This window comes from Catharus ustulatus, chromosome 2 (genome assembly GCF_009819885.2).
Source record: "Catharus ustulatus isolate bCatUst1 chromosome 2, bCatUst1.pri.v2, whole genome shotgun sequence".
Taxonomy (NCBI): Eukaryota; Metazoa; Chordata; class Aves; order Passeriformes; family Turdidae; genus Catharus; species Catharus ustulatus.
In genome coordinates this window covers 94,648,073-94,659,315 of record NC_046222.1, presented here as the reverse complement: position 1 = coordinate 94,659,315, position 11,243 = coordinate 94,648,073, and the positions used below count along the sequence as shown (strand labels likewise).

The window sequence follows — 11,243 nt, the reverse complement described above, 5'->3', positions numbered from 1 at the left end:
CTTAAGGTCTTGCTTAGGCATCTTCAGTGACATTTACATGCCCTGAAAAATGTCTTTATGTTTTTAACTCTTTCCAGAATGCAGCTACTCTGAAATCAAAAGCTCTGTGCAAGTTGAGGTAATCTGTGCATTCACATGTCAGGGATGCCTTTATATATTTCTATCCTCTGGATGCAGACCATAGTGTGAAACAAAGGCAGTGTCAGCTTCCACCCATAGCATTGCATGCTCCCAGCTACTGCTGTTTAAATCCACATCCAGATCCCTACAAAGATCATGTTCTCCTCTTTCCTGCGGTGTTCTGTTGGAAAGAAAGCTTGACATAAGCCCACAAGAATTTGAGTCTTCTCTGAGCCACTAAGTACCTTAATACAACTCTTGAAAGTGATACGAGAACAAATGCACTGGTCCCCAGAGGAAAATCAAAGTTTGGTTCATATAAAAGCTTTGTTATTTCTTTTGAAGCAGTGCACCAGGGGCCCTAGAGATGCAAACCCTGATCTTCTCTGCTCCTCATATAACTAATGGCCTGGCTGGTGCCATTGTTTCTGTCTCTTCTTCTGACTCATACTCCTCTACTTCTCTGACAGTGAACCGAGCCTTTGGCACTGGAGCTGGATTGCCTGCTCTGGTGAAACGGGGACGGTTGATTGAATTTCCCCTTCGCCCTGACAGACTGGATGGAGCTGCTCGTCCATCCAAGTGTGCCAGTGGAATCAGCTCCTGGTGCTGCTTTGCTTCGCGTGGCCACGGTCGGGGCTGGGATCTCGATGTTAGTGGGAATGCAGCGTCAGAGCCACTTCTATGCTGATCTAAAGAAAAACAGACAAATAATTCATTTTTTAAAGCAGACAAAAGAAATTACATGGTATTGGAGAGATAAAGGATATTCAATACAATGCAATACCTTGGAACTGAACCATTTTAAATAATTACCGTAGAATAAGGAAGCAGTCAAAAACTAAAAAATAGCCCTAATTTTTAATTTTCATCTCAAAATTGATGTTTAAAATGTTTTATTTACCTTATCTGAGCTCTGAAACTCCAGAAGATAGGCATATTCACCTACCTTTTGGTGTCTCAGACCGGCCCAGTGCCTTCACTGCAAGGGTGAAGGGCAAGAGTGAAAAGTAAGAGTGTTTCTTATGTAATTCGAGTTTTTCTGAGATTTCACAAGTGTACCTAGTACAATGGTTCAAAAACATTTTTAAACCCACAGCACAAAACAAAAATGTGGCAAAGGAGAAAATTCTGGTCCATCTAAAATCAAGTTTGCCAGTGACCTGTGACTAGCAAGTGGGAAGAGAACAGTTTCACCTGAAACCAGGGGTGCTTTGATTACTTTGGGTGTGTCAGATCTGCTCCTACCAGCTTGCTTTGCCGAATTGTAAAATATTAGTGTTCAAGAGGCCAATAACTGGCATTCTCATCCTGCTGAGTTTATAGAATTACACTTTTTCACTTTCCTAAAGCCACATGTAGTCTAACTACACAGTAGCAAAGTACTTAATGTAAGAAACAACTCCTAACAATCTAAGCTAGGAGGTTCTGGGATGTAAGCATAAAGATCTATGAACAGTAAAATCAGTCCAGATTCTCCTACAATTAAAGCACGCATGTATTGACTATGGTCACAGTGTCAAAATTTAAAAATCATTGCAGATCCATAACTATTGAATTATTTTTAGCTAATGTTTATTTCACAGCTGGCACAATAAAGCACTGCTGCTCATAGGTCACGTGGACATACTACACCCGAAGCAGGATAGGATTTCTCAGGTTTGCAGGGCTTCTACCTAGCCCTTTGAGAGCATCACTGCTACAAAGAATGACTGATATATATACTGCCAAAGAAATAATTCATAAAATCATAGACTGGTTAAGGTTGGAAGGGACCTTTAAGATCCCTTATTTCCAGCCCTCCTTCCATGAACAGGAAACCTTCCACTAGACCAGGCTGCTCAGCCCCATCCACTTGCTCATGAACACCTTCAGGGAAGGGGAGTCCATATCTTGTCTGGGCAACAGCAACCTCTCTGGACAATTCATTTATATGGGTGGCAAAAAGAGCTGATAGGTGACTTAAGGATCTATTTGTGGTGATTTCTGACCTGTTAATTTCTAAATTTTCTGCACATTATATCTATAAGACCTAAACCAAGCTTGTTGGAAGAGGTTTTTTTCTAGGACGTCTTCCAGGCATAGACAGAAGAGATGACATTTATCTCTGGAAATGCATATGTGCATATAGGAGGTTGTCACTAATTCACTGCATACTGAGTACTTCTCTTCTTAGTTTCCAAGTGCAATTCAGCTCATCCCAACAAATGAAAACACTTAAAGTGGTGTTAATGCCACACAATGGGCTTAAGGTGAGGCCAGAGACTGGACCAAAGAGTCTGCTTATTTGGACAGATTACAAGGTAAGGCTTAAATTCAGGCCTATCTACTTGCATTCACTGTTTCAGGATTTAGCTCTCTCCCCACTAAAGTAATACGTCTACCTTCTATTTGGTCCCTTGAAAGTGTCTGCAGTGATTTTAGGTCTAAGACTGGTGTGTGGAACACTTTAACTCTTAAAAAGAGACATATCTCCTGTGATGATGTCCTGATAAACAGCACCAAAAAAATCCCCTTGAGTAACATTTATTTTTTTCCCCTGAGTAGATCCTATGGGATCATTTTGCTGTAATCATGTGTGGATGCCCATACAGGACTTTGAATGGAGTTTTTAGGGCAGGAACCCAAGACAGTGAAAGGAAGAGACTTGGGAAATCCAGGGAGAAACAAGTGCAGTTAAATAAAGGAAAAAGAGGATAAAAAGCGCCAGTCAGTACATATGCCCTGCACTTGATCAACACAGTGTCTTGTTTTTTCGTTTGACTACGCTTCTGATTGTGTTCCTCTATCAGCAGCTCCCTATAGTGTGTGCTTGTGTGTGTGGAGCCTGGGTGCCAGCAGCTGGAAGGACTGGGTGGATCTGTCAGTGCAAAGTTGCTGGCAATCATCAAGCCAGAGTAATCATTAATTAGGATAAAAGGTTTGGGAATTGCCTATTGGAGCAACCATCAGTCTGGAGCAAAGACTGAGGAGGTCAGAAGGTCTGTAGGTAGAATACTGGAGGGAGCAGGAGGTCCAGAGCAGTGACTGAGGAGACCATGAGATCTGTGGTTAGCTACTAGTAAGGCCATAATGGGGACTGGATACCAAAGAGGTAGGTTTGCATGTGTGTCCCTGTGTGTGAGGCAGGAGGAGACCAGGGGATCAAGGAAGTTGATCCAGGGAAGACTGGCTGCCCAAGGCCAGCTACTGGAGGGTCCTGCAACTTGTGAGGTGCATGTGTGTAGGTCTGTGTACCAGCAGCTGCTATGGGGCTGTGTCCCCTGGGCCTTACATGCCCAAGTGCCACCACATGTGCAGATAGAAAGTCCAGGTCCAGCTACTGAGCAGAATATGGATCTCAGGCCAGCTTCTGAAAATTCACATACCATGTATGCATTTATAACTTTTCATTAACAGTCTATCAGCCTCGTTAGCCAGAAAGAGGACAAGGATGAGGCCATTGCTGTTGCTTTCATTTGTGAGAGCCCTGTGCCATGTCTGTGCTGCTCTCTGTGCCCTGTGTGTACACATGCATGAATTTTGGTGTGGGGCTGCCTGTTGGGAATACCTGATCAGTCTTGGTACCTGCATGACCTGGGGGCATGGAGCTCCACCAGTCTCACCTTGACTGGGTTACATGTTCAGTGAGTCATAATGATTTTGCATACAGCTCTGTCTGTGGGGCTGCAGGGAGCAGATAATTTATGTTCTTGAGCTTGGCAAGGCGTAACTGCAGGGATCACAGGAATATTTGTTTAAGAGGGGAAACCAAAAAAGCAGGAGGTGCTGGAACGAAACAGAAACTGCTGCAGTAATGATCATATAAACAACATAGATAAAACAGAAAGGAGAGAAGGGTGTAGCTCATTTAAAGAGGCCGCTGGCTTCCATGGGAGTGTGCAATGTAGTACTGTTAAACCAACTGGCCAAGTTTGTCTAGCTACTGGAGTAGGATACACTTCCATTACCTGTAAAAGTAACATGCCTGGCTTTTCTTCTAGTAGGCTGGCGTGGACCCTGAGGCAGGGAGAGGTAGCGTACTTCCGTGGTGTTCACCTGTGCAGGAGACAGAGGTGTGTCCAGTGCCTGTGACTGCCTCCACTTGGCACTTACTTGGTGAAACAGTAAAGAGGTATGGCAATGTGCTGCACCTTTACAGCCAAATTTTGAGAGGTATGAATAAGATCAGTGCTTGGTTTGGATGGGTGAACTCAATGTCAGCTCCAGTGAGAATGTCTGTCTGATGTAACAGCCAAAGAGTTTTTTACCATCACCAGAGGAAAACATGTTTTCCTAAGATTCACCTTTCTTATTTCAGGTAAAATTTTGAATACAAATAATCTATCCAACAAGAACTTCTTTCTCTTCCCTAACCATTATTATCTCAGCTATAAATGTCTGCGCTGTTAAATGCCTGCCCTTGGTCAGACAAATCTCTTACAGATTGAGAGCCCAAATCATCAATGTGCCAGAGGCTTTATATCAGGCCGGTTTTGGTTACACTATACTTTGCACATGTAAAATCAATGCAAGCTACATTATTTCACTACACACAGCCAGGGTACTGATTTCTGACCAATGTATAGAGATTGGACATGAAAATGTTGCTGCTCACGTGCTAAGTGAAGCTCTTTCTTCTTAGGTGCTGCATGAGGGCAACGGGAAAATATTCATTTTAATTACAGCAAAGAGCGCGTGAAAGCTAGTATCTTTCCATATTTACAGAGAAGCAAAGGCATTTTTACATAAATAGTGGATGGATAACAGGTACCGGTCTACCCCAAGGCAAGCTGTTTCCCTTCCTGCAACTTTGCCTCAGGCTGTGCTCCCGACGGATGAGGATTTCTTGCGCTTGCTTCTCACTTGTGTTAGTAGGAAGGTTGTGCCGGTTGTATGCCGGTGCCTGAAACAGAAAATGCAGGTGGCTCATTTTGCTTGCATTTCCAGTATTAATCAGTCTGATCAATCACAGGGCCAAGGGGACATCTGCCTCAGCTCAGACCCTGACCCAACACAGATCTCTTTGGTATCACACAGCAAAATGCAGCCATGCACAGATCTCACTGCTGCAGACCAAGATGGGAGGAAGCATGAACACATCTGTGAGTCTCAGACCTCAAGGGCTGCATTTTGATGCCATTTTTGATAGACTCTGGCCTGCTCAAAGGGCAGGTATATAAAATACACCTACTAAGAAGGCTGTTATCATCTCCAGGTTTGTCCTGTCTTTGTCATCTCTTATTAACTGTAGTTGGGAGCTACAGATATGAAGCAGGTCCCAAGAAAGAGCTCTGATCTTTGGTACTAATATTACTGAGCCTGGAGCAAGCTTCGGATGCACTCAGGAACAAAGAATGGATCTCCAGAATGAGATACACAACTCAGTTTCCTTTCCCTACTTGGACAAACTACAAATTAATATTACCCTAAAACTGAGCATCATTTAAGACAAGCTTTTTAATTTATCACATATATCTAGTGAAATGAAGGAAATAATTGTCTGCCTGAAAGAGAAAAGTTTATAACCCCTTAAAAAGTAGAATCTGATCTGTTTCATTTGCAAGTTCCTTGTAAAATTGGTCTGGCAAGCAAGGGTTTTCAGAGTTGAAAAGAAGTATTAGAAGTAGCATTATTTTCCTTCCAATCTTTCATTTCCTAAAGCACACTATTCTCAATGCTACATAGGAAATGACTGTCCAAATAGTCATTACTGTAATTGATTTTGAGGAGAAAAAGTTCATTTCAGTAAGCTAAGAGATAATTACATATGCAAATTGTTGCTGGTAAGATAAGAAATTAATATCATAAGGATAATTAGCCATGGCAAATCAAACAACATTAGGAATGAAAAACATATCAATAATGCCACATTTAAATGAGCATTCTCTAGTACACGTGTATTACATGACTTAGCCTTGTTTATCAGCCTAATTTCAAGGTTACTGTAATGTATCCTCTACCAGTCCTCGCTGTGGGCGAGTTCTCAATTGTCTATTCAGCGTCCCAGACTGGATTAAGCAGACACCATACCCTGGGCTGCATCAGGGAATTTCTGCAAAACAAATCCCTGCTGAGGTACTATCGCACCGCCCTTACAGGGAAGAAAAAAGGGGAAAAAAAAAAAAAAGAAGCTTAAATGTGTAAATTAAAAGAAGCTCGGAGGACGTGGAACGTGGAAAAGAATTTTTTTTCTTGTTTATTCTCCCCAGCAGCGCGGGTAGTTGCCGCTCCCACTCAGGCTGCGCGGTGTTTGCGGTCGCTGCCGCCCGCCCCCGCAGCGCAGCTCGGCTGCTGCCGGAGCCCTGCCAGTCCCCGGCTCCCTCTGCCAGCCCTGCCTCCCTCTGCCAGGCTGCCCTCCGTGCTGCCGGAGCCCTGCCAGCCCCTGCCGGGCTGCCGTCGCTCCCGGGAAGCCGGGCGGATTCCCAGCCCGGCAGCCGCGCGGCGAGGGAAGCCTGACCTCTACAGCTCGCTCATGCATTTTCCTGCCTGTCCGCGCCGCCGGCCGGGCGAAAAGCTGATGGAAAAAAATCAAAAACAAAAACAAAAAAACCCCACCCCAGCTTTCCTTTATTCCGCCCCGATGAGCGCCCAAGCCCCGGGTTCTCCCCTCCTTGCCCTGCCCGGTGCCAGCGGGTCCCGGCTGCCGGGAGCGCACGGCGCTGCGGGATGCAAACGCGCTGCTCACACACCCTCTGCCGCACTTGGTACAGGTTGTGTGCCAGCACATCTCTCATGGACTCCACCTCCGCTGGGGACAGCCTGTGTGCACGCTGGCTCCTGCCGCTCCTGTAAATAAAAGGGGAAATTAAATATGATATTAATGAGCTGATTAAATTCTAATCCCGTGAAATCATGCATGGTCTATTTTTAGTGCTAGAACAGAAGGCTGTGTAGCGCCTTTCAGTGACCAGCAACACCTGGAAATCATCCTAAGATGAATTTAAAAGGTCAAATTTTGCTCTTTCATTGGTTTTATCCATATAGTGAGTGGTCAAATTGGACCCTAAGCCCTCATACAGCTGGCAGCAGAAGTTCTTTCTTAAACCTCCGTAAGAAAGTTCCTTTTTAAGGATTAGATTGGGCCATAACAAGCTCAGGAAAGCACTGCAAGTTACCTCCTCTGTCTGAACAAAGACCTCAGCACGGTCTAGCACTCTGGGTTTTAGTCCTTTGAGAAAGTGAAGAAAATCCTTAAGAACAAATGAGCATGTCTGAGAGACCTGCCCTGTGTTGAGAACATATAGAGTTTCCTTGCTACTGAACCTGTTTCTCCATTTGAAATGAAAGAACCACCTAAAAGATAGTTATCTTTGTGTCTTTAAAATCTTTGACAAGCCCACAGTCGCTTATAGCTGCCTGGCTTTTTCACTAGCAGAACAGTGGAGGAGAGCTTCTGTGAAATGTTATCGGGTTTCTCTAAACCAGTCAATCACTGTGAGAGTTAGTGTTCAAATGAATTCCCAGGAAAAGAAAGGGAAATAGATAGTGATCATCCAGGATGAATCAGTCTGAGTTCATCCTGTTGTTTCTGATTTTTTCCTTTCTCACCTCTTAAAAAAAATAAAAGCAATTGCAAGTGCTGTTTTTCAGCTGTGATGTCCTTCAAGTCTTGTCTGTAAACTGTGCAATTAAAAAATCAATGATGATCAATGTACACTATTGCCAAAGTTTTGTACGCATCAATCTCACACTTAATCTAAAATAAATTTAAAATTTTAATGGCAAAGGAAGACGGATTCAAGCTGAATTGTGATTATGATGTAATAGGAGAAAGGTTGAGATTCACAGTTATGGCGAATTTAACAGTATTGCCACTGTTTTGTTCTATAATCTACCATGAACATCTTGAAAACTTGTAGGACCAACACGAACTGCCTGGATTCTACCTCTTGCCATTAAGTAGATAGTAATCCCTATTGCCCTGGCCCCTGCCCAATGCCCCTGTAATATAGGAATTAATTCCTGATATATTTCAAGGTTTTGGAATGTGTTTCCATTCTGCCATCAAACTAAAACAGAGATCTGACTTTTTTTTCTGTGAAATTTAAACAAAGAGAGAAATTAACAGGAGGTTAAGGCGTAGTGTTAGAGCTAGGACTGGGATAAGCAACAGTTTAAGGACATCACTGAAGCATGAGGTACACATGAGTCTGCCACTGAGCTGCTGGCAAGTCAGTGGGACAGAAAAGGATTCATTTTCTGGATTTGACCAGAAATCTTATCTTGTTCCTGATAAATCCTTCCCAACAAATATTCAATTGACATTCATCAATTCTCAACAGTTGCAATAACAACAAAGTTAATTATTTACCATAAGGGAAAAAAAGACCTTCACCATCACCCAGTTCCAGTCTGACTGAGTGGGTGGGTGCATTGATTGGTTCGTTCCTTTTTCACTTGCTATTAGTTTTCAGTTGCACTGAGAGGATCTGGGGATGCTACCAATTTTCCCGGTTTAGGGGCCCTGCACCTCTACTCCCTACTGGGTGTGGTGTGTCTCAGACTGAGGAACAGCCCATGTGTGCTGCCCTTCACAGCAGGAAAAACAGACTCCTTGCTGTCAAGCAGCCCCTGTCTGATGTCCTTTTGGACAACGGGGAGACCCTAGGTACACCTGGAAAATATACACAAGCACAAGCCCTGGGGACTGTCAACAAGTATTGGTCTCTAAAATACAGGCTTGGCTCATTTGTGTAATGCAAATGGAACTGGAATAGCTGCTGCAGGTGGCTTTGAGATCACAGGGAACAACTGCCTTCCTGCTTTGTGCTTCACTGAACATATCCACAGGGTCTTTGTACCTTACAGTTGGGAATAAATAGGGAAAAGCATCTGAACAGGGAAAAGCCTGACACCGCTGGGAAGATGATCAGATTCTCTCTTTGCTTTTCCAGCTGCATACCTGACTTTCTCCACATACCAGCACAGAAGTAGCCAGTTATAATTAATTTCAAATCTTACTATTTTGTTCTTAAAGTGAATTTAAGTAGAATAAATAAAACTCCTTGAGCCTCAGTTGAGCTGGAGTAGCAAAAAAAAATAGTATGAAGATAATCTGCATTGTTCTGGAGCACAAATGCAAAACTGTCATTCTTTTCATGAGATTGGAAATAACCGTACCCAACTGATAATAATGCTTGTATAAGGTAATAAGGAACAGATTGCTTTTACATTTTGCAACACATTAAGAAAGGGCTTTCAAAAAAACCCAAACATGTTTGATATGTTACCAAACCCATAAAGTAATCCTTATTGAAACAATACCTTTGTTCTTACTGAATCTTCCAAGATGTTACAGCAAAGAACAGCAAAGGATATGTATTTATGAAGAAAAAAGTTATATTATAATATGCCATGAAAACTGTCTCTCTGTAATGACTGCCATGACATTATTTCTTTCTTCCTCAGATCTGAAGTTAGTTGATACTTGATACTTGCACGATCTGTTTAATATTTTTTAAATATATTATATCTAAAGTTATGAACCTTGTAATCTCTCCATTGATCTTCACTCATCCTGTGAAGGAATAACATTATTTGGCACAATTTTCTCACAACAGTACTGCCACAAATGACAACACAAGAGTTGGTTCTGACCTGTACTGTACTGATATATTCTAAGATTTACCAAAAACAATATTGCAACAATATGAAGACAGCATTAAGTAAACTCAGTATCAAACCATCTTTCTAATGGTCATATTTCCTACGACAAAACAGCCATAAACCCACAGTTTTGATATCTCCCAGACTACACTTTTGGCCATTTCCATCCTTATTTATTAGGCTTATATTCTCCAAAATATGATAACAAAATACTTTGCTTTCATTCTAATGTGGATTCTATGTTGCACAATCCATGGAGAAATTTTTTTCACTCCATGCTGGAAATGCTTACGGTAAATTGGGCACCCACTCCACCTGCAGGAATCACACCACATGAATGCAATTCTCTAATTCACAGCATTGGAGATCTGCTTTGATTCTTATAAAATAAATCTCCTTGTGTGCATAAAAGCTGCAAAAACTGATCAGAAGTGTGAGTGAGAGTTTTCTCACTACCCTGACACTGCTAATAATGATTCACATTCTATAAAATTGGAATTTTATTTTAAGTCTCCTCTTGTTCATGGCCAGAGTTTTGTATCTTCACTGCAGATGGGGAATTTAGGTACACACTGAATATCAATAAAGCAATCAGACAATTTATAAATACATTTAGAAACCTTTTATACAGGTTCATTTAATTGCTATGTGGAGAGACAACAAGAACTGCTGTATTGGCTCAGACCAAAGATCCACAAACTAGCTCAATATCCTGTCTCGTGCAGTGCTCAACAGGAGACACTTAGCAATGAACAGAGGTGGGAAAGTATGTATTTTCCTAGAACACTCTCACAGCCTGCAAGATCAGAATGGTTTTGAGCCACAGGCTGTTTTTCTGAAGTTGACACTTCATTTTTAAAAAGGCTTTCTCATCAGAGGATGATGCACAGTAAAATTCAATTATAGCTAGAGCAGAGATGGCAAAAATTAGTCCATCATATCAGCTGTTTATTAAAGACTATTTTTCAATCTTAATTCTCAGCTCAGGAGAAAATTTCTGAACTATGCTGGAGCAATTTGTCTTATTTTCTCATTCCCTCAGGAAAAGAAGAAGGATGTGGTTTGATTGCCATGGATTGTCTAACAACCTTGCACATTTTCTCTTGGCTCAGAATGGTTAAGGGATTACAGCAGACAGAAAGGAGCCTGACATACATGCAGTCTTTCTCAAGATCATCCATTCAGCAAAGATTAATTTAGAGAGAAACAGGCTAGGTCTTGCACTGCATGCTGCCATCAGTACAAGAAAGCAGACTGATCTTGACGTGATTAAGCCAGAGTTTCAAGAAAGATTTTAACTTAATAGCCAGTTAATATTTGGATTTTCTGTTATTGGCAGAGATCATGATTCAAAAAAAGGTAGTATGCTGGACCCTACCAGAGGCTGCTGCAAAATGAAGAGTGGTTTAAGGATGCAACAGGAAAGAGCAGGCAATAGCAGCGACAGTGGTCAGCAAGAACCCAGGAAAGAAATTATGGAGGTAAGTTCCTGCAGCAATACCTGTGCTCTGGACAGTGTATTACAAGGCAAGGAT

General features: G+C 42.2%; 1 protein-coding gene across 1 annotated transcript in view; it reads right to left on the bottom strand.

Moving 5' to 3' along the window:
- Window positions 1-410: 410 nt before the first annotated feature.
- The window catches only part of SLC9A4 (solute carrier family 9 member A4), a 31,914-nt gene continuing 21,081 nt past the window's right edge, over window positions 411-11,243 (bottom strand). The window contains exons 9-12 of the mRNA XM_033051110.1: window positions 6,792-6,888; window positions 4,874-5,005; window positions 4,071-4,158; window positions 411-812 (exon numbers count right to left, since the gene is read on the bottom strand). Coding sequence (XP_032907001.1) covers window positions 514-812; window positions 4,071-4,158; window positions 4,874-5,005; window positions 6,792-6,888 — 616 coding nt within the window. The 3' untranslated portion in view covers window positions 411-513. The remainder of the gene's footprint in view (window positions 813-4,070; window positions 4,159-4,873; window positions 5,006-6,791; window positions 6,889-11,243) is intronic.